We start from the raw sequence: 22,163 nt of genomic DNA on the forward strand, positions 1-22,163 counted from the left end.
AGGGGAGGGTGTGGCATGTTTGGGGTTTTTTTTACCCTTATTTCTGGGGGACCAAGCTCCGGCTGTGGACACAAAACGGGGGATGCGGAGCTGAGAGGCAGCCAGTGCTGTGTGGTCTGGCTGAGCCTGGGAGGGTGGATGGGGATTCAGCTGCAATGCAGGACCCGGGAGGCTGTGAGAGGTTTGGTTTAACAATGCTCACTTATTTTTTGAGGTTTTTTAAGGATTTTGAAATTTCAGCTTTTAGCTGAAATTTCAGCTTTTAGCTTAGGAAAAAGGTCATTTTTGCCTGCACCACAATGAGGATGTGCTCGCTGGACACTTGCCCTCCTGCCTGGCTGCAGGCGGAGGGGGGGCTTTTTAGGGTTAAAAAGGGGAAATTTTTGCACCTTGTTCCCCAGGATTTCCTCATTAGAAGCCAGAGGAGTCCAGACGCCAGCATGGTGATGGAGGATGGCATCCCAGGCACCTGGCTGAAGATGGGGCATGTCCTGGGAGAGTAGCTGCGTCTTGCTACATCCTGCTGCTGGAGTCCTGCACCGCTGGGAGGTAAGTGAGGGAGGGGATGCGTCACCTTAAAACCAAAACAAAACATATATATATATATATCTACACACACACACATATATATAGGCTTCAAATGGGGTCTGCTGACCCCCTCATCAAGCAAGGGCAAGCTGCGGTGCAGGGTAGGGATGCAGAAACCCTGGGGAAACTGACCTGTCACCCCATGGGCAACACAAGAGGCTGCTGCAGCATTTGGGTAGAGACTGAGGTTTGTTAGGTCTTCAGATGAGTGGTTGTGAGTACTGCGTGCCTAAAATGCTCCCGGGAGCTGCTGTTCGAGGCTTGTTCTCTGACTAGTTCGGGCAGGATGGGGCTGGCTGCCCTTGTGCTGTGTCTCTCCCTCCTTGTGGGAAGGTTCAAGTGGGGGCTGTGGGTTTGGGGGCCCTGTGGGTTCATTGGGCTATGAGCCCTCCTGAAGCTGCTTGTCCTTGGGGACGCCCCTGCAGCCTTGTCACTGCTCGATTCCAGGAGCCCTGCGGTGGTGGGTGCTCGTGGGCATGGGGGTGAGGCATTGGGTGTCTGCTGGGTTTGGGAACAACCCTGAAAAATCATCCTTTTACAGAGCCTATTAGCCTGTAATTAATGGTGAGTCCGAGGAGTGGTGTGTGTTCACACCCTTTGCTACCTGTGCAGGTTTGCCTCTGGGTTAACGCCACAGATGCCCTTGTGTGGGGTCCGCAGCTATCCCCCCAGGCAGTTTTTTGGTCCAGGCAACCACATCCCTCTGCACTTTGCAGAAAGTAGTATGTGGGCATTGTCCATCATTTGGAAATATGACCCTCAAGGGTAATCAGTTGGCCCTGATGAGGACCTCTTGCCCAGCCAGGCACTGCTCGGCTGTCCAGAGCAATGGGCAGCATCACTGTCTGTTGTGCTCTCATTGCGGGGCATAGAGAAACCCTTCCCATGGGTTCTTACTGGGTTACAGGCTCGTTTTATTAAACACCGCCATGAGAAAGTGCCAGGTTCCCTCCCCTGAATGTCTCCTCAGCCCAGCCTTAGGGATAATTGTCTCCCACATTAGTTTTCATCAAATTAAATGTGGGAGGAGGATCTGAACAAGCAGGGGCTCCAGCCTGAGCACGGTGTGTACTTGCTGGCACGAGTGCAGCCTCTGGAGTCGGATTTTGCACCAGGAGTGTTTCAGGGGGGTAGTGTGGAATGTTGGAGCTGGGACAGCACCATGTATCATCCCCAGGGCAGGCTGAGGGCCAAATTCTGTGCCTCCAGGCCTTCTTCTCAGAGTCCAGCTGCCCCGTTCTCGCATGTTCTGCTTCCCCCAGCTGCCATTCATTAAAAGTTAATGCCTGGTTCTCAGTTGGTGCTGAGGTAATGCCATTCATCTGCTGACAAGCCTTTATAATTTATTGATGCCAACCCAGATGTGCCTCTGTGACCCGTTGTCCTGCTCGCAGTCCCACCACCCTCAGCTGGGCTAATTCCAGCAGGTCACACTGGAGGAACGAGTGGGTGAACCATGTGTACTGAGCTTGGAAAGAGCAGTGGGACACCACGCACGTGTGTATGGCTGTCAGCGGCAGGAGGGCTGTTCTGCAGGGGCTGTCTGCTTCACTGACCACAATAGACCAACCTGAGCATCCATCCCAAGCTGAGAGCCCTCCTCTGCCTCCCCTTGAGTTCCCCTGGACCTCAGAGGAGCTCACCCAGCACAAGGATCAGCTGCTCCTTCCAGCAACACTTGAGTCCTGCTGCCCCCTCACTGCAGGCACAATCAGCCTGAGCAAACCAGGGATGTGCTATTGCATGCTTGTGTATGGTCCCCTCATCTCAAGTGGCTTCCTGATGCCTTTTGTAACCTGCTGAGGCCTCATTCCCCTGGTGACTGTCTTTTATTTATTTCTTCTGTCATGCTTAAAAATATCTCAAGGGTGGGTGCCAAGAGGATGGGACCAGACACTGTTCAGTGGTGCCCAACAACAGGATGAGGGGCAATGGGCACAGGCTGAAACACAGAAGGTTCCATCTGAATATGAGAAGAAACTTCTCAGTGAGGGTGACAGAGCACTGGAACAGGCTGCCCAGAGAGGTTGTGGAGTCTCCTTCTCTGGAGACATTCAAACCCACCTGGATGCAATCCTGTGTGATCTGCTCTGGTGAACCTGCTTTAGCAGGTGGGTTGGACTAGATGATCTCCAGAGGTCTCTTCCAACCCCATCCGTTCTGTAATTCTGTGATTTTTCAAAATTGCCTTTGTCCTCCCTTAACTCATCCCTCCCTGTGCTTGTTCTTTGTCTCTGCTCAGTCTTGGAAGACAGCAGGACTCCAGCTTTGCTTAACTTCTCCTCCTCTACTGCCTGTCCTAACAGAGATGTCTTTGTTGAGAGATAAAAGCATCTAAAGGGACTTTGGCTCTTTCCCGCGTAGAGCAGCTTCACAGATTCCCACATCTGCTAGGAGCACGCGAGGTGTTTCACGTCTCCTCACACCCTCTCCACCACAGCCACTCTTCTACCAGCTTCCTTAGTGAAGCCTCTGCTCAGAAATGTTAACGTGGCGGTTGCCTGCCCTACAGGGCTCCCTCCTGAACACGAGCAACCACCTAATGCTGGGAGGGTGAGGGGATGTCAACCCTCTGAGGGCTGTTGCCTCAAGCTGTTCAGCAGAGTCCGTGTGACACAGCGGAGAGGCAACAGCCTGAGAAAGAAACAACTCCTGAAACAGTCACCACGGAGCAGGAGTGTATTCAAATGTATTCCTAAATAACGGGGTGCAAACTACAGATCTGAGCGGATTTAAATTGATGAGCTGAATTAGGCATCCCTTGAGCAGGCAGAATTAACATGATTTAGATCAATGCAACACTTTACTAGATTGTTTATTTTTCAAGCATTTTCTCCTAACTATTGAGGGATTTGTTAATTTAACAGCTAATGCTTCCCAGTTTACTGGGTGCAACTGTTGATCTCAAATTTGACTAGTGAAAAATGTTTTCTGAAACCTGCAGAGTAGGGCTGGCTGATGGATCGAGACTGGAACAGGCAGCTGGGGGTGTTCATCCAGATGGCCAGAGATCACAAAGCGCAGACCAGTCTCTGACACAAGACACTGACGTGAGATGGATTTCTTGGAAATATGCTCTTCCACACCTTAAAATAGTACAGGCTCCTCTACTCCTTCCCCTCTGCTGCAGGGTGTCAGTGCAGAACTGCAAAACATTCTACATTTGGCTGGAGCTAATTTAGCCTTCATTTTACAAAAACCACGCTAATCCCTCCATTTTATAAAGAATACGCTGCCTGCTCAGTTAACTCTGCAGCAGAAGAAATTCTTCCTTTGTATTTTTAGCAGCAAATAGCAGCTACCAGGCACCAAAGTTTCGCGCCACATTCTAAACCGCTTTCCCAAAATGGGTAAGTCTCTTCATCCAGGATTGGGGGATAAAAGAACTGCAGCTCTATAGATCCAAACAAAGCAATCTCACTGATTAAGTGCTTTGGAAACTAAGCGCAGGGCAGCACGACACATCCCAAAGCAGCCAGGAGTAAAACAAAGTAAAAACCAGGCAGAATGAAAAAGGCTCATGTCTCAGGCTCCCCCCCTGAAGCTTTGTATGGCTCTTCCACACACACAGCCTTCAGAGGTGCTCAAAGCCACCTCGGAAAATAGGTTTGAGTCGAGCTCTGTGCAAAAGCCCACTGGGAGTGGAACCTGCGCAGAGGAATAATGACTGGTTTATGTTCTTTCTAGGCAACAGTGGAGGAGTTCAGGACGATGCATTTGATGACTCTCTCTAAACAGAACCCAGAAGTAAGCCCCCAAAATGAAAGAGGTTCTTCATGCACAATTTAGTTTGAATTTTTTTTTACTCTCAGTAACAATATAATTTATTTTTTAAAGTAAATTAATCCACCCTTCTTTAATTATGTAATGGTTCTAGCAAAGAAAAGCAGCAGGTACAGTTGGTGAAGTATTTTCATTTGAGCTGCATTTCACACAGTTCCATGCAGATACAGTGCCAGAAACTTCTTGAATGTGTCTGGCTGAAAGCCATATATTCCAGTGGGCTTCTGCAGAGAAAAAAAGACACGGATGCTCAGTTTGCAGTGAAGTGATTAATGTAGACAAACAACAGCTTTAAATACGCTTGAATAAGACTCCAGACATGGCAGCTTCCAAATCATGCTCTCCCTCCCCAGACAGGCTTGTGCGTGGGTACTTCCACTGGTGTAAATCTCAGATGGCAAAAAACCCCTTTGCCCATCAGACACCCTCCCAGTGTAACCGTGGCTGACAGCGCTGTGCTCCTTATTTACTGACAGCTGCATGTAAGCGCTGCCTTCATCAAAGCATCAGTTGATTTTAAACAAGCATATGATGAGCTGGTAGATTACAGACAGGGATATCTTTACATTGAAGCTCGTGTTAGGCTCGGCATGTGGTGTGCACACTATGCGGTACATCAGCGCTACAAATACTCCCCGTCAGTAACACCTGAAGTAAGAACAAGGCTGGTGTCTGTGTCAGGTCCTTCAGCTGGTTTAAAACCCACGCTGCAGCTCTACACCAGCTCCCAAACCTCCAGCAGAGGTGAAAGGGTTGGATTTCCAGGACGGTTTCCCAAGTTTCACTCTGGCTTGCTTACCGTAACGACTCTCTTCTTGACTTCTGGAACACACTGGGCTTTTTCATACAGGTTCTGATCAGAGTCAACCCAGACTAGATTTTTTATGCCATCACTAGAGACAAGGTCTGTTGTATTTAACTGGAACACCATGAACTGGAAGAGCTGACCATCTGTGCCAACGCTTTGCACCACTATTGGCTGCTCCAAAACCTTAGGATCATTCTAGGAAAGAAGGGGTTGGGAGGAGAACATTTAAAAAGGCAGTTACTACATAAACGGTACGAGTACTTGCTGATTCTGCATCTTCTCCTTGGTTTAAAGCCAGGATTTTAATAAATGTATTGTTACCTTGCCCAGAAAATTACTCTAGTCAAACAAGTTCTGAATGTAGATTTTGTATTTTAATTAAAATTCCTCCTTCAGCTAGCAATGAAATATCAATTTACATACTGAGCTGTGGGGTGGGTTAGACTTTTACAGTCGAACTTGCTCCCTGGTTCCTACCCATTACCACTCCAATGCGTGTTACACCATGAACTCACTCACTACTGAGAGATCTTTTTCTGGATTAGCAGAACCATACCTGAAGGTCAGTTAGACCTCTGGAATGGGAAACTCAGGGTTGAAAACTACTGTAATACGCCACGTCAAGGGAATTTCAGGACTCTTTCCACTAGCTGCAGCTTTAAAGAGAGAACAAAGGCCCAGCAAGTCAGCAGCAGCCTCCCATACATACCCCGTACAGCACCTTGGCCTTTGCCAGCGCGTTGCCGAAGGCAAACATCAGCATTTTAGCACGAAGTTGTTCTGGTCTGAACCTGTTGGTACGAACGTTGGCCGATTCCAGGAAGAACAGAGTGTGAGGATGAGAGTACGGATAACCATCTCGAAAACCTAAATGGCAGATCATCATGCCAGGAATTGCTTGGTGAGAGACTACACAGCCAATGTTTTCTCCCATATTTTCAGAATCTGTTAATCTGCCAGGATTTCAGTTCTTCTCCACAGCCCTGCTTAGACCACAGTGTACTCACCACAGGTTTGGAGCGCTTGCACTGCCCACTGTGCCCAGCTCACTCCCATCCACCCCCTCCTCACAGCTGTCTCGCAGAAGGGCAAGAACATCAGCTTAACTCAAACACTTCGTCTGACAGAAAATTATTATCAACAGCTAGATGTACCTGTATTGTTGAGCTCTTTGTACACATTCACTTCCTGAAGATCAATTGTAGGAGAAATGGGATAGAAGGTCTCCAGAACATGCGCTTCAGTGGCCAGTATCTCCTCCTTGGAGGCTACTGGTGGTATTGGGGCCATGGAGTTCATGAGTATTCCGTTCAGGCCTCGGACCTGAAGGAGGATGGATTCTGGGGAGAGAAATCAGGCTGCAGGCTGCATCGCTGAAGTAAGACCATGGAAAGACATGTGTTTCCTTTTGGGAAGCAGCATTCTAGCAAATCGTTGTTCTGCAAGGCTCACTCTCTACCCCTCACCTCCAAACTCGTCTTAAATAGTGGCTCAACTGAAGCTTCTTCTTTTGAAATAACAGTGTTAATTGCTGGTTTTAGTTTCTTAACTAAATGTACTTAGAAAAAACAGAGTAGAGATTTGGGATGCAAAAAAAACCCCAATCAGTTCTAAGACACTCTTACACACTCTTGTCATCTTGTTTATATTGTCTAATACCCAATAATCTTTTCAGGGCAAGTACCCTACCATCATGCAAGGCTGCCCATGCTTACAGCGCTATTTAAAACTGAAAGAATTACTTGGTTCCAGAAACCGTTTCTTTTTTTCCAGGTCTTCAGGCTTAAAGCCAGCGGCTTTGTTACCCCTCTTACGTTAATGAAAAGAGCTAAATGCTTCCACCATAGCAGCAACTAACCTCTTTCCCACGTAGCTGCTATCTTGTAGTTTCTAGACAACATTCTTTTCGTCAGAGAAGGATACTTCATGGACATTAACCGACATATATGTATCAAGTCTTCAAATAGTACTGGGCTTTAGAGGGTGGGAAAAAAAAAAAGTTACATAAAAAATGTTATCATAATGGGATGCAGATGGTTCTGGGTCATGAATACTGTTACGTTACTACACATAAAACATATAATAGCACAACATTTCCAAACAGTTAACACAGATGTTGGATTAATATCCCACACGCAAGTCCTGTTGCAAGTTGGCAGAGGTAATGCTTACCATTAGTTGCTTAAAAAACTGACATTCTGCATCAGCTAGATCTCGGGTTGAAACACAAACCCAGGCCAGAAGAAGCTTTAATGTAGATGATGTGTTTACATTGGTGCTACTGTCAATATTTAGAATTGCGCTTTGTTTTGGTTGCTGTTGTTTGTCTCATATTACAAGTTGACAACCTGATACAAAGGGTCTAACTGTTTTGCACAGCAAGTGAATCTCTCAACAACAGACCTATGTATGTATTTTCTTTGCCCAACTCTGGATCTTAAGTTACCTCCTTGATGACCAGGTCATGCAGAAGCTGTAACAACGCAGGCGATCTTCCCTATGACCTAAGACTCACCAATAATGTTCTCTCCTGGGAGCAGGTTCTCTTGTGTCCCAGAGCCGTGCATGTGAGACCGCCTGCTTCACCCTCTCCTCGTGCTCCTCCAGCCGGTGAGCCGGGTTGTCAATGATGCCGAGCACCGATGGGGGTAAACCTTCCACCAGCTTTGTCTTGGTGAGCCACTGCGCTTGCCGAACTCCTTGAAACAGGAAACAAGAACATGTATTTTTGAGGTTGTTGGGCAGGCTGCCAGCACAATAAGTTGTTTCATGAGGCGGGTGGGCTCCATGTTTTTATACACTATGTGAGAAGCCCTGGCTGGCGGTGAAGGGCAAGTGCTTGACGATGCTGCGCAGTGCAGGGCAGCGCTGGAGGCACCGCGGGGTGGCCGAGGAGGGGCAGGGGCTGCACACCGGTACCTCCACAGAATCACAGACTGCCTGGGGTTGGAAGGGACCTCTGGAGATCACCCAGTCCAACCCACCTGCGAAAGCAGGGTCACCAGAGCAGACTGCACAGGATCACGTCCAGGGGGGTTCTGAATGTCTCCAGAGGAGGAGACTCCACAACCTCTCTGGGCAGCCTGTCCCAGGGCTCTGTCACCCCCACAGTACAGAGGTTTCTCCTCAGACTGAGGCGGAACCCCCGTGTTCGGCGGTACCTTCCAGCATGCGGACGCGCTGGTGGCAGATGAAGCAGCCGCGCTCCTTGTGCAGCGGCATCTCCTCGTACCGCGGGCCCGGCGAGTGCCACGGGTCCCGCCAGCCGCGCTCCCAGGGCGGGAAGCGCGGGTGGGCCAGGCCGGGCAGGAAGTGCTGCCGTTCGGCGTAGGTGATGGTGTCCAGCTCCACCTGCTCCCGCACCGGCCGCCGCTCCACCACCCGGGCCAGCACCTCCGGCGGCGGCCCGCGGGTGGTCCATGGCGTGCGCGGCAGCGGCCCGCGGGGACGAGGCGGCCCCGGGCGGGTGAGGATGCCGCGGGTGAGGGTGAGGCCGCAGCCCTGCGCTGCGGTCCCCGCCCGCCCCAGCGCCATCGGCCCCGCCGCCGCCATCTTGGCGCGCGCGACCTGGCGGGAGCGCGGCGGGCGGGCTCACGCCCCCCATTGCTCCCTGCGCTGACTGACGGCGGTGGCAGCCAATAGCGCTAGGCACCGGGGGTAAGGGAGGGTCAATAAATTGCTTGGAGGTGGTGGCGAACGAAGGGTGGATGCCATATTGGTAAGTCAGGAGGAGGGTGAGGGAAGGTGCCTACCCTCCCATCTCCTCCTGGGGAGGAGGGGGGCAGTTGCGAGACCGGCCCTTGGCGGGCGGGGGCTGCCGGGGCCTGCGAAGCCGCTGTGTGGAGCCGGGCCCAGGGCCGAGTCCCGGGAGGCGCTCCACGCTGAGCGGGGCGACTGGGCTGCTGGAGCCCCGGGCACGCACAGTAAGTGCTCGGAACTCTCAGTATGGTCAGCCCCGAGCCCGGGGGCTCCTTCTCTCGCAGCCCTCGGGAGCTGCGGATGCATTGGGGAGCAGAACCGTTCACCTTTTCATTCCCTCTTCTCCTCCTGTAACATCAGGATAACAGTGTTTGTGTTGCAGAGGTAAAGGCTGGCTAATTATTCACCTTGAAAATGAAGCTGGTCTAAGTGCTAAGTGTTCTCTTCTGAAGTGTCACCACCTGTGGCTCTGTAATTTCCTCTGGACCTCCTTTTGTTTAAATGCTACGGATACAAATGCGTTGGGAACAGCACTAAGTTAACTTGTGTAAAAGTAGCGGCGTCCCTGATTGATCAGCGTCCTGATGGGGGTTTGAGCCCAGCCCTGGAGCCGGGGTGCTGCAGAGGGATAAAAGGACAATGCTGGTCGTTCTAGCCTGTTTCTGTGTGTCTGCGTTTAATGCCGAGCTCAAACCTGCTCATAAACAAACTAACTGTGCCTGCACGGTGTTCACCTTTCCTCTCTTGGCTCCAAGCCCCACTTCCAGCTTGCTGCTCTTCCCCCATTTTTAAAGCAGCGCTTGGGCAGGCCATGGTGGTTGGGGTTCATCATCTGTTCTCGTGGACCAAGCTGCAGATTTTTAAGGTGTTTCTGTTCCCGGTGACCAGGCTGCTCTTTGGTTAGAAATCATCGCAGGAGCAGGAGTGAGGGTGTGCTGCAGCTACTGAGGCAGCTCTGCCTGGGCAGCCTGGTGTTTCCGCACCAGACACGGCAGAACCAGCAAACGCTTGAACAAAAATGGAGTGTTGCAACCGCCAGATTGGCTCGCAGGTTTTCAGTTTTCTGAGTCCCTTGAGATACACGTGCGAGGTTCTTGAGAGAGGTTTCACAGTCCTCCAAATAATGCTCCAGTGATGAGCACATGCTGCTCTTCACCATGCTGTTTTTGATGCAGGGCTTGTGTTTTGCAGACAATGAGTGGAAATGAGGACGACTGGCTGGCTCTCAAACCCCAGGAACCTTCTCCATCCCAGTGCTGTGGCAGCGGCTGCAAACCCTGCATCTATGATGTGTACGAGAAGGAGCTTGCACAATGGGAAAGGGCCAAAGCAAAGCAAGACAAAAGCTTCCTCATGGAAAAAAAGGAGCAGGTCAATTTATCACATCCTAGAGCTTTGATTGTGCGTGTTAGCATGTGGAGTTTTGGTGATGGGTCAGGGCTGCGGCAGTAGATTAAGGCAGTGCCTTAAGAGAAGGCTGTAGAGGCCCCCACACTCTGTGTTCACAGCCACCCTCCCCCTTGCCCGCTCTCTCTGTGCTGTAATGTGATTTTCCAAATGTTGGGTTTTCCCTGGTGTTGAATTTCAGCCCCGGCTCTGCAGCTCCTCCTTGCTGGGGTACCCGGGCAGCCAGGGCCAGCCTCTCTGGGAAGTGGAAATAGGTGAGAGGTACAAAACATCACCATTTTCTCTGCTGCCAGAGTCCTTGGAGAAGCTCCATTTCCCTGACCTTTTTCTTATTTTTCTGGTTCTTTTAGACTTGTGCTTTGAGGATGAAAAAAGCTGCATTGTCTGTGGTGGAGTTAGTTGTCTTCGGAGCATAATTTTAAGCTTGACAGGGCCCTTTTACATAAGATTAAATATGCTGGGTCGAGCAGAAATGATCAGCGTTGAAATAGCGAACAATATTTCCTGTTTGCAGTGGTCATCAATAGGTTTCAAAGTTGCCCCTAAAGCTGTACTCAGCTCTTTTAGCAGTATTATTTCTGTTTATTTCCAGAGAAAATTATTGCGGTGAGTCATAATACGATGACCTTGCTGTAAGGTGTAAAAATGTAATTTAAAAACAGGGGGAAGGAGGGGAAAATGCAAGATCCCAAAGTGCATGCTGTAGAACATGATAATGAATCAGCAGAGAGCTGAAATTTGCGCTGGGCCCCAGCATTTAATACGTGTTCTTCTGGAGTCCTGAGTATCTACAGCACTAAATTAGCACACACGTTTGCTTCCAAGGAAAAATGAAGTAATAAAAGACACCATCTAACCAAGTAATTATTTATTGTTGTTCTTGCAGAGCAATAATTCAGAACTGAATCCAGATACATTTACTGCATTCAACATAAGCTCGGTGGAGCAGCTAACAGAGGACACCTACCAGTACAAATTTGAATTACCGGGAAATAGCAGCCTGCGATTGAGTTTAGGACAACATATCGTGTTAAGGTATTATTCTCTGAGCTAGTTAAACAGTCTGCATTATGTAACCTAATACATAGCTTTTTGTCAACAGACAAAGGCTTCGTACCAGGCAAATCATAATTTCTATACCTCCAGAATGACACAGATGAAAGAACTTGTGAGCTCATTAGCTCTAATAATTTTATGGTAAAAGCCATTCCAAAGCTGTATTTTTCTTCAGCATTATCCTTGCATTGGTGGGTCAGAAAGAACTAAGTGTGATTAAGAGAATTCGTTTGCAGAAAGAAAGAGTCAAAGAGAAGACGTGACAACAGATAATTTCATAGAATCACAGAATGGTTTGGGTTGGAAGGGACCTTCACAGCTCATCCAGTGCCACCCCTGCCATGAGCAGGGACATCTTCACCAGCTCAGGTTGCTCAGAGCTCGTCCAGCCTGGCCTGGGATGTCTCCAGGGATGGGGCATCCACCACTTCTCTGGGCAACCTGGGACACTGTTTCACCACCCTCAGTGTAAAAAATTTCTTCCACATGTCTGGCTTGAATCTCCCCTCCTTTAGTTTAAAACCAGCACCCGTTGTCCTGATTTAACTTGCCCTTCTAAAAAGTCTCTCCCCATCTTTCTTCTATGCTCCTTTTAAGTACAGAAAGGCTGCAATAGTGTCTCCCCAGAGCCTTTTCTTCCCCAGGCTGAACAAGCCCAACTCTCTCAGCCTGTCCTCACAGTCGAGCTGTTCCAGCCCTCTGATAATTTCTGGGGCTCCTCTGACCCCTCTCCAACATGTCCATGTCTGTCCTGTGCTCAGGGCTCCAGAGCTGGACACAGAACTCCAGGTGGGGTCTCACAGAGCAGAGCGGCAGGATCACCTCTCTCCACCTGCTGCCCACACTCCTCCTGATGCAGCCCAAGATACAATTGGTCTTCTGGGCTGCAAGTGCACGTTGTTGGTTGTGTCCAATCTTTCATCCCTCATTACCCCCAAGTCCTTCTCCATGGGGTTGCTCTCCATCCCTTCATCCCCAGCCTGGATTGATGCTGGGGATTACCCTGATCCAGGTGCAGGACTTTACACTTGGCCATGTTGAACCTCATGAGGCCTGCTTCTTGAGCTTGTCCAGGTCCCTCTGGATGTCATCCTGTCCCTCAGGTGTGTTAGGGTGAAGACAATGAGCTGTGTTTACCCCAGAGCTCAGTATTTTAGGCCATGTATCTTGGGGTAACCCAGCACCTAGGTTTTACTGCCCCAGTGTCCAGGCACTCTGACTGATTTGTTGCAAAACAACCCTCCTGTGCAGTTTATTGCTTGCCAGAAAGGAGCCACTTGGGAAAAGTTTGTCTCTCTCAGCCATCTGTGGTGATCATTGCCAGATAGAAAAAGTCGTGTTATGATGCCATTGATCTGTATCTGTTGACGTTATTTGTACCTTAACAGCTGATGCGTACAGCTGGCTGGCTGCTGAAAGTACGCGCTTCTCCCCTCAGCCCTCTCATACTGCAGCAGAGGAGAAGGTTCAGTCACTTTAATCAATTACTGTAGTCAGTAGTAAAGAGTGGGGTGGATATATTCTGTGGAAAGAGAAGACTTACAGGAAAACACAGTGCATATTGACAAAACATCAGGTAAAGACTGTGCCCTGTCTTTATTATTTAATTACCAGATGGTGTCTGAACACAGAAAGGAAGGTAGACCCCAGCCCAAAAAGTGACGGCAAACTTACATAGAATAATCTTGGATGGAAAAGACTCTCAAAGATCACAGAGTCCAACCATTAACCCAACACTGTCAGTAAACCATGTCCCTAAGAACCTCATCTCTGCATCTTTTAAACCCCTCCAGGGATGGTGACTCCATCACTGCCATGGGCAGCCTGTTCCAATGCCTGACAAACCTTTCCAGGAAGAAATTTTCCTAATATCCAATCTAAACCTCCCCTGGTGCAACTTGAGGCCATTTCCTCTTGTCCTGTTGCCTGTTTCTTGTGAGGAGAGACCAACACCCTCCGTGCTACAGCCTCCTTTCAGGCAGTTGTAGACAGCGATAAGGTCTCCCCTCAGCCTCCTTCTCTGCAGGCTACACACCTCCAGTTCCCTCAGCTGCTCCTTATCACACTTGTGCTCCAGACCCTCATGAAAGCATTTTCTCTCCCCTTCATGACTCTTGCATGTTTGGCCATTTCTCACAGCTCAAACACCCTTCAGGGATGTGCCCATGACCCAAATATGTAGTAAAGCTGGGACCACCACTGGAAGGACAAAAGGTACATTTAGCCACTATTTTTTTCCCTGGATTTTTCCCTCTGGAAGAGAAACGTGTTGCATCTGTGCACAATCAGTGCCTTTGGGAAGAGAACCTGCTGCCTCCCTCCTCTCCCCAGAGAACTGCAGCAGTTTGGTAATACCGGTCAATGACCTGAGTCACAGTGGGTTCCTGTATTTCTCTCCTCAGAGGAGTGGTGAATGGTTTGGAGGTCCAGCGAGCCTACACTCCGATTAGCCCAGGGAATGCAGAAGGTTACTTTGAAGTTTTAATTAAAGTAAGTAAGCCTTGACAATATGGGTTAGAATCTAAGGTGCAAGGGACTGTTTTCTTTAGAAACCCAGCATGCTGTCAGCACTTCAGGTGAGACACTCAAATCCCTCATGGACTGTTCTGGTGTTGTTTTGAAGTAGTTGTGCTTTGCTTATAAAAATTGCAGTTTTTCCCACAAAACTGCAAACAGAAGAAGGTGACACACAAACAAGTGCTTTGCAGCATAAGCTCTGCTAATCGCTTGAGAGAACCTCTTGAGGGGCCCTGTCATCACCAGTATGGAAAGAGCCTGTTCCGCTTCCCCCATTTCATTTTGCCTTTTCAGTCTGTCTTGGAAATTGTGCTCAGTTGAACCCCTGATTTTGGGAAGTCTTTGCCCAACCCTTATCCTACCCTCTGTATTTTGCTTTAAGAATGCTCCTGAGAAAAATTCTTCATTTTGGTGAAAAATGTAGACAGAGAGCAGGCAGCTGTTTCTGGTTTGCAGGCAGGGCTTGGGAGCTGCCTGCAGACTGAGAGGTTCCTGGTGACCCACGGGGCAGAGAGGTGGCCCACTGGCACAGGCTGCAGCTGTTGGGGTGGATGGAGTGGCAGAGCTGAATTTTGGACAAGTGTCCTGGCCCTTCTGGAGACCATGATGATTAGATGGGAGAATTTGGATGGAAATCTGTCTGAATAAAGTTTGAAGGGCCCTTGGGAATGGTTACTTTGTGTGGAGAATATCATATTGAAGAAAATTTTTCTGATACTGCATTTGTATGTCACTATTGATTCCTCAGGGCAGACCCAGACTTCAGTAGAGGTGTGAAATTCCAAGTGCTGGGTGTCCCAGGTGCCCTGCAGAGAGTGACCGCTTGTTCTCTGCCTGTCTTCCAGGATTTCACATTTTGGGGGTTTGTTGTACATTCAAACGCAAACCCTGTTCTTTAGTGAAGTGTACAGCTTCTATAGGACACCCGTGGGAGGGTCATTTCACCAGTCTTGTGGCAATTGGTGTGTGGTAGGGGAGAAAAATGTTGCATTTGAGCTGCTTTAATAGGATATGTTCACAGAATGACTGAAATTTCATGTATACTTGCTTATTGCTCACCGGTTTTGCATTTCAATAATAATAGTAATGATTGTAATGATACCTTTCCTTTATATAGAACCTTTCATCCCAAAGGGAGCTATAGTTATTCTCTGGCAGTGACAAAAGAGGTCGGTAACACCCAGTGCAAAGCAGCCATTTTTATAACTCACTCTGTAGGCTGTGGTATATTTCACACTATTCAGGCAATTTTGGGAAGTACTATATTATTATTATTATTATTACTATGCAATCCAAGCACTGTTCAAACTCTTCTGTCTCCTGTTATTACAGCATTGTACTTGTGATACTACAGTTAAGAGTGAGGGAGTTGCCATTTAGAGAGCATAACCCTCTTTTTGAGTGATTTTATAATGTTAGGGTTTCTCTCCATGTAAAACTGGGTGTAGAAGTTTTCCCCCAGGAGATAAGTATTTTTTTCTTTTTATTTAGAAAAAAATAATTTAAAACCCACTCAGTCACTTTTCACTTCAATTTTTGGAAATAATTCTGGTGAAAGAAGGGTTGCTTTAGTTTTCTTTACCATGGTTCATTTGGAATAGGAGATAAGTGGGGCTGACTTTTCTGCTCTTGCCTTGGGTTTCCATATATGTTTGAAGAAAGCAGATATAAAATACTGCTGCTTTGACACAACTGCACATCCTCCTCATGAGACCTGGTACTTGCCCAGAGCCCTCTGAAGGTAAAATGTTTTTGATGGTAATTCAGAGCCTGGATGTCCATACATAATGCATTTACCTTTTGAATGTAACTACTGGTGCTAATAGTTCTTAATACTTCAGGTATCTTCTTTAAGTGAGGTTGTTAGGAGGGGAGGAGCATCTGTGGTCTTTATTAGCTCACTCTGCTTCCAAGCACAAAAGCACACTCACTTTTTCTTGGTCTCTTTGTGATTCACAAACTTTATTTGCCTGCAGTGCAGCTTGGTGGCCAGCCAAGGCACTGGGGTGTGGAGATGGGCTTCTGTCCTATGCGCATGCAGAAAATACCCCAAAATAATCTGCTTTTGTATGGGCTGGTGTCTTTGAAGGCTTATATCACGTCTCATCTTTCGACCTCTGGTTGTGTTGCTTTTCCTTGGGCTTATCAGTGGCACTGCCTCACGTGAGGCCAGTTCTCTGCTGCAGCTGTTGGGCTTATCTGCTCTTGCTGTTGGGAGCAGCCCTTGTTCTGCGGCCAGATCCTGTAGGCTGCAGCCGTTCTTTTGCTCACATTTGTTCTCATTAACTGTAAAGTGATCATGCATATGGGATATACATCTAGCACACAGCAACAAGACTACTGGGATGAGCCCTTCCTTTTCCAGCCTCTCCTTATGTGTTTCTAGCAAGCACCCACCCTTTCTCATCAGCCATGGCTGAGGTTAGCATTTCTGCAGGAAAAAGCCTAGATGATATTCTATGTACTGGTAGAAAACAAGGCAGTTTTTTGCTAATGTTTTTCTTCCATGAGGCCCACGTTAACTTTTTTTAATGTGAAGGCATCCCTCAGCATCCGTATGATCTTTTCTGAAAACAAGAGGTTTATAAATGAGAAACCTGACTTTGGGTCACTAATTGTATCAACACAGCATCTGAGAGACTGAAATAAAACCAGAGCTGCGCAGTGTTTATAGAACTAGTGGTACCCAGAGGGTGTTTCCAGACCCCATACCCTGAGATTTGGAGAACGTGTGAAGGCTTGGACTGTGCTTTGCATTCAAGACACCCTTCTCTGTGTGCTTTGTAAGCAAGAACTCTGATAAGCTTTTTCCAGTTTCAGAAATTCAGACTGCATGAGAGTGGGTTGTTTTTACATTATAGTCAAACTGGAATGGATCCAATATGATTTAATTTAAATGTTTTTGTTTTGGGTATAACTTTGAGTTATTTTTCAAATAGAATGATCTTTCTTTCTTTTGAAACACATGAAATGTTGGTGGTTGTATTTTTTTTTTACCCTCTTTTTGTTTAAATGTAGATAAGTTTATAATTGACTTTAAGCTGGGAAACTTTCCAACAGAGTATAATTATTCTTTTCTTTTCTGCAATGTTTTCTTTATTAGTGCTATGAAGCTGGGCTAATGTCACGATACATAAAAACGTGGAAAAAAGGAGACACAGTCTTTTGGCGTGGGCCATTCGGAGGGTTCCCATATCAACCTAATAAGGTTTGTTCCCTGAGGGGCGGAGGATGTTTTGGGTTGTGGCAGCCAGCTTTATTTAATATTCTAAAGGGAAGACATCGATTTGATTACCATTTTCATTATTATTTTAGGGACTTCCTGGGTTACTGTACGATGTTGCAGCCTTAGCAGTTAATTGGAGAAAGTACACCTTATTGAACTGCAGAATATTTAAGGAGGAAGAGAGGGAGGTGGATGGGAGACTGGAAAATACAAGCAAGACTCTTTGTTCATTGCTTGCATTAGAAGTTCCTCGTGTGTAACAAAAGGAGCTTAACTTTGCCCCCACTGAGTGTGGCCGATTTTTGCCTCGTTTGAACCACATTGTTGTTTTGTGACAAGCACAAGCAAAGGGGAGGTGTTGATCTTTTTCTCTTGTGGGTATTCCCTGAACTGTAGCAGCTCCAGCGAGGTGTCATGTCACCCAGCTACTCTGCAAACCTTGATCCCACCTGCTGATACCGGGCTTGCTGCAAAGAAAGGCAGATCCTGTGTCAGGGGAAGGCTTCTCACACATACTAATTTGATTACTTAATTCTGACCTTTCAAATGAGGAGCAAAATTGAAACACTGGTCATTAAGATCCCAAGGCCTTTTTTTTTGTGTTGGTTTGTTTGTTTGTTTTTGGGGTTTGTTTGTTTGTTTTTGGTTTTCCCCTAACAAAAATAAGGCTGTAAAATCCCAGTGGCCAAGCTCTGTGCAGAGCAATTGTGTTCTGTTCCCTGGAATGCTCTCTCTGCTGTTTTAAGCTGCTGTTCCATTCTGTTCTTAAAAGCTTCCAGATAATTTGGGACAGAACATGGCAGTCGTTCCTACAAGTAGCTGCGTCAGAGGCTGTTTGGGTGATCTGTGCACATGCAGTTTGCGAAGCACCTGGGCAATCTTTAAAACAACTTGCTATAGAAGAACTGTTTATTACAACAGAGGTCTCAAATATTAGTTGCATAGTAAAATCTTCCTTTATCGTCATTTGCTGCCAACAAAATAGGATTCAGATTTGGGCTGATCAGATCCATTCACAATAAACTGCCCAGTTAAAATGGAGCGTGAACAGCCTCTGAGGGCTTAATAGGGGCTTAAATCCCGGTTGTGGCACTGGAGCACTGGCTGGCAGCTGGAGAAAGTGCTGGGAACATTCTGTCCCCTACACACCACACCTTACTGCCTGGACATCTCTATTGTGAGCAGAGTGAATGTCCCCGCTTGCAGGCGGGAAGCGTGATGGGCTGCTGGCAGCTCTTTGAGAAAAATGAGGTAACGCGCCAGGAAGGTACGGATGGAGAAGAACCCATTTCCTCCAGAGAGCATTCAGGGTGGTACTTTGCAGCATGTGAGGTAAACACAGAGATAATTTCCAGTGGGAAAACAACACACAGTGTACCGCGGAATTGAAACTGAAATATAAATTACCTGAAATCAAGGCTAAAGTTAGGATAAATCATTATATTTGGGTAAAATCCAGTTTCATTAGATTTGATATATGAACCCTGAAAGTGCTATCTGTAATCCTTTGCAGAAAAATACATTCTGAGATTTGAATTTACCAGTTTGTGACCATCTGACATGTCCTCTCTCAGGGGACCCTTTACCAGTGTGGCAGCAAGGAGGAACTGACCGTGAGCACATCTGTTTCCAGTCACCACAGCTCATTCCAAATTCTCTGTTTTGTTGTTAGCACGGAGAACTCCTCATGCTGGCATCTGGTACCGGCCTCGCACCGATGCTTCCCATCCTCCAGTCCATAACAGATGATGAAGAGGATGAAACCTTTGTAACTCTTGTTGGCTGCTTCCGTACCTTTGACAAAATTTATTTGAAATCTCTTCTCCAGGATCTGGCTCGATATTGGAACATCAGAATATTTTATGTCCTAAGCCAGGTAAATAAATGGATATGGAACATGTTTTGGAGGGTGCCGTGTGCTGGATGAGCCTCTGTCTCATCTGCTTTTCCATCAGCGTGATCTTGATTCTTTCCCAGTCATCAAGGGTATTTTGTGATGCAGTAGCTGCTGTTCTTAAATCTGTTTTATGTTCTCACACTGCTACCAGTCTGGGGAATTTTGGGGAAGTGACCGTTGCTGCTTGTCCCTTTTTACCTCCTTGCTACCTGTTCTGTTGGGCTTGACCCACTGATTCGTAGTCAGTGTTGATCATTCGCCCCAAGTTGCTGCACCTAAACATTTCTACAAAGAAAACTTGACTCTGGGAGACGCACAGCAAATGAACTGTTTTTTCTTTCTTAATACCAGTGCCTTAATCGGTGCTTATCTTCCATTCACTGCTCGTGGCTAGAGCTCTCTTCTTCAAGTACATTAGCACCAACTTCCCAGCAATTATTTTTCCCAGCTGACCCATTTTTAAACTTCCTAAAGTTGTTTCCCCTTCTGCAAAATTACTTTTTCTGCCAAATCCATGGGATGAGGGCATTCCTCTCAGTGGTCTTACATTTCGAGCAGTCTTTTTCATTTCCATTTGGTCCCATTTGCCTGTGTTCTGTGTGGATTTGGTGGCTGAAAATTATTTCCTTCAGAAATTAGGATTCATTGCAGGGAGGATATAGAAAGAATTATTTATGCTAAGGGAATGAATCCCACTGCATTTTTTTCGTTTCTCAGATGAATCATTTTCTTGTATTTCTCATGGTGGATCAGCCTCATCCATTATGTTCCAGATACGGCCTTGGCAGGTTGAGGCTGGGTACAGAGAAAAGTATGTGAGACTTAGGCATCCTCTCAGCTATTTTATAGGAGTGTAACCAGTGATTTTTCTTTGGTGATGTAGCTTAAATATCCTTTTCAGGACATTGCTGTCTCCAGAGCATGAGGAGGTCCTGAAATTCAATCAGTGAAGGGCAAGAAACCCACCTGGTCCCTGTCAACACTGTCTGTCCCATGTGTACATCTCTCTCTTTCTTCTCTTTGCACATTTGTTACAGGGCAACACTGACTTGTGCATCCTCCCTTTTAGGATTAAATATCTGTCTGTCTCACTACTTTGCTCTACTGCCTGTCACCATCTGAGCACCTTCGGCTTCTAATGAATAGCAGTAGGGGAGTCCCTGCTGGATATAGCACTGTGGAATGTAACATTTCTCATGGGATCAGAGCTGGTTTTGGAGCTGGGTTGGCTTCTTTCAGTTTTGGTCGAGGAGACTGAAAGAGACTTGGGAATGGGAGAGGCAATAAAGAGGAATAGACTTGGGACTTAAGAGTAGGAAAGGTGCACTGGGAAGTGGTTCTCACCGGAGAAGGTTCTGCAGCATTTATTAGTGATAGTTCCACCCTGGTTTCATTCAGTCCCCTCTGGGTGGCCGGGTCCCTTGGCAGGGAGAGATTTGATCTGGGCTTTGGAAGAGAAATAGGGGTCTTGGGAAGGATCAGTTCTACCCAGGTGGAGTCACAAGGGTGAAAAATGCCCAGTGCGGTACCCTGGGGGGAGGAGGGAAGTTTGGCATTAAACAATCAGTTGTCCTTTCTAACGTGGTTCATTGCAAACCTTTTGCCTTTTCAGGAAACTTCACTAGAAAAACTTCCTTGGAGCTATCAGGAAAACACATACATTGGTCGTCTAAATGAAGATTTGACGAAGACTATAATAAATTCCTGTCGAAGAAAGCCATTTGTATTAATCTGTGGCTCTTCTACATTCAATGAAGATATGAGTAGATATTTGAAAGCTGCAGGAATCAAAGAAAATTCCTGTTTTGTCTTTTAGCAGGATATTCCTGACCTAAGGAACCTTAAGCTGAGCCTTGGTCATCCTTGTTTTTCTGCAAACATTGCTCAAAATCAGTCATCTCGATAGACCGAGTTCCTTGTGCATATACTTTCATAGGCCTTTGGATCAAATATTTGTCTCCAGTATGATTCTCACTCTTGAGTGTGTTTAAAGGATTAGGTGCCATTCTGGAGTGGTTGCTACAATCACCCACACCTCAGGGAACAGCATGTTGATGTTAATGGGAGTCTTTACGTGCAATTTCAAGAGGCAGATCTCCTAAGGGTACTGAAAAGCATCCAAGCACACAGGTCTGCTGTGACACAAAGACGAGTGACTTGCTTTGCAGTCCGTTAGTCTGCAGTGGTATTGTGTCCTGTGAGATATCCGGAGGAGGGATTTAATCCTCAGGAAGAAGACCGCCTGGCCAAGGGAACAGCGGAGTGCTGGCCTGGCATTCTGGAGTCTGTGTGGTTCATTTCAGTTGTGTCATTATGTGACTGGGTGGTGCCAAATGAGTCACTTCAGCCTCTCCATGCCCCAGTTGCCCTGTCAGACACTAATCCAGAGGAAATGGTACCGATCTCTGGAAAGAACCTTTCCAGCCATGTAGGGAAAAGGCTGTACATGAGGGTGGAATTCTGTGAGGACTTAGGTTGCCCTTCTGCCCGCCCTGATCCTCAACTGTTGAAATGTTGCCAGGGGAGAGAAAGAACATGTCCTAAAATTCTGTGTGGGAAAGCATCTGGGTTGTAGCTGCTGTCAGGGCAAATGATTGTTTGCTTTCCATGTCCCCTAAGAGTTGTATAATAGCCCTAGTTCATTAAATTGAACTTCTTTTCAAAGAAACAGCTGTTCCTTTTTGTCACAGGACTCTCACAGGTGCCCAAGGAGTGCCGTAAGCCACGAGAACACCACCTGAGGAGTGAAAGCGTCATGGGGCTTTGCTGGGCTGCTCCCCTCTGGGACAGGGGACAGAGCTGAGGGTCTGCCCTGGGAGGCGGCAGCCCCAGGGCTGCCCGGCACAGCACCCAGCCTGGGTGCCTCAGCCCTTTTCTGCTCCTTCGGTCCAGGATGCTGCTGCCTTTCCTGCGAGATACCTGCTGTCCACTCTTTTACCTTCTTAGACCATGGTGTTTACTAATTACACCAGGAGATAACAGCCTTTCTGCACACCTTTGTGTTTTCCTGTTCATTCCCAGTTCATCCTGTTTTGGGGTTTTCTAGGCTGTGACAGATGATGTTTTTGTCTTGTTTTTTTTTTAGCCTGTATCAAATAGTACTCCATGCACAAAGGAGATGTAGTTTGAAATTACTCAAAATAAGCAGTGCAAACTAAAGTGATGGCTGATTTACATATTGG

At 47.2% G+C, this 22,163-nt stretch overlaps 2 protein-coding genes across 12 annotated transcripts; one reads left to right on the plus strand and one right to left on the minus strand.

Moving 5' to 3' along the window:
• Positions 1-51: 51 nt before the first annotated feature.
• On the plus strand, positions 52-21,649 carry LOC102089909 (NADH-cytochrome b5 reductase-like). 11 transcript variants are annotated; one of them, XM_065072129.1, is made up of 8 exons: positions 52-181; positions 402-549; positions 10,070-10,279; positions 11,172-11,320; positions 13,744-13,831; positions 16,962-17,066; positions 18,757-18,960; positions 20,594-21,649. In XM_065072129.1, exons 2-8 carry the CDS (start codon positions 487-489, stop codon positions 20,795-20,797), a joined length of 1,023 nt encoding a protein of 340 aa, XP_064928201.1. In that variant the 5' UTR covers positions 52-181; positions 402-486; the 3' UTR covers positions 20,798-21,649. The 11 variants fall into 11 exon arrangements, with proteins under 11 accessions (XP_064928201.1, XP_064928202.1, XP_064928200.1 ...); XM_065072130.1 differs by having other exon boundaries at positions 142-181; positions 10,070-10,249; XM_021295278.2 differs by lacking the exons at positions 52-181; positions 402-549 and adding exons at positions 8,908-9,102; positions 9,239-9,262.
• Positions 4,373-8,754, minus strand: MRPL37 (mitochondrial ribosomal protein L37). Its single transcript, XM_005499039.3, has 7 exons — positions 8,341-8,754; positions 7,695-7,878; positions 7,038-7,153; positions 6,334-6,519; positions 5,889-6,046; positions 5,171-5,374; positions 4,373-4,595 (listed from the first exon to the last, which is right to left on the minus strand). Exons 1-7 carry the CDS (start codon positions 8,729-8,731, stop codon positions 4,518-4,520), a joined length of 1,317 nt encoding a protein of 438 aa, XP_005499096.2. The 5' UTR covers positions 8,732-8,754; the 3' UTR covers positions 4,373-4,517.
• Positions 21,650-22,163: the final 514 nt, after the last annotated feature.

This window comes from Columba livia, chromosome 8 (assembly GCF_036013475.1).
Source record: "Columba livia isolate bColLiv1 breed racing homer chromosome 8, bColLiv1.pat.W.v2, whole genome shotgun sequence".
Lineage (NCBI taxonomy): Eukaryota > Metazoa > Chordata > Aves > Columbiformes > Columbidae > Columba > Columba livia.

Coding starts and splice junctions, on each gene's coding strand:
- LOC102089909 (XM_065072129.1), top strand. CDS start 487: ATGTCCTGGGAGAGTAGCTGCGTCTTGCTACATCCTGCTGCTGGAGTC. Junction 17,067..18,756: donor TCCCATATCAACCTAATAAG/GTTTGTTCCCTG, acceptor TTTTGTTGTTAG/CACGGAGAACTCCTCATGCT. Junction 18,961..20,593: donor TATTTTATGTCCTAAGCCAG/GTAAATAAATGG, acceptor TTGCCTTTTCAG/GAAACTTCACTAGAAAAACT.
- MRPL37 (XM_005499039.3), bottom strand. CDS start 8,731: ATGGCGGCGGCGGGGCCGATGGCGCTGGGGCGGGCGGGGACCGCAGCG. Junction 7,879..8,340: donor GCGCGTCCGCATGCTGGAAG/GTACCGCCGAAC, acceptor TCCTGTTTCAAG/GAGTTCGGCAAGCGCAGTGG. Junction 4,596..5,170: donor TCAAGAAGAGAGTCGTTACG/GTAAGCAAGCCA, acceptor TTTTCTCTGCAG/AAGCCCACTGGAATATATGG.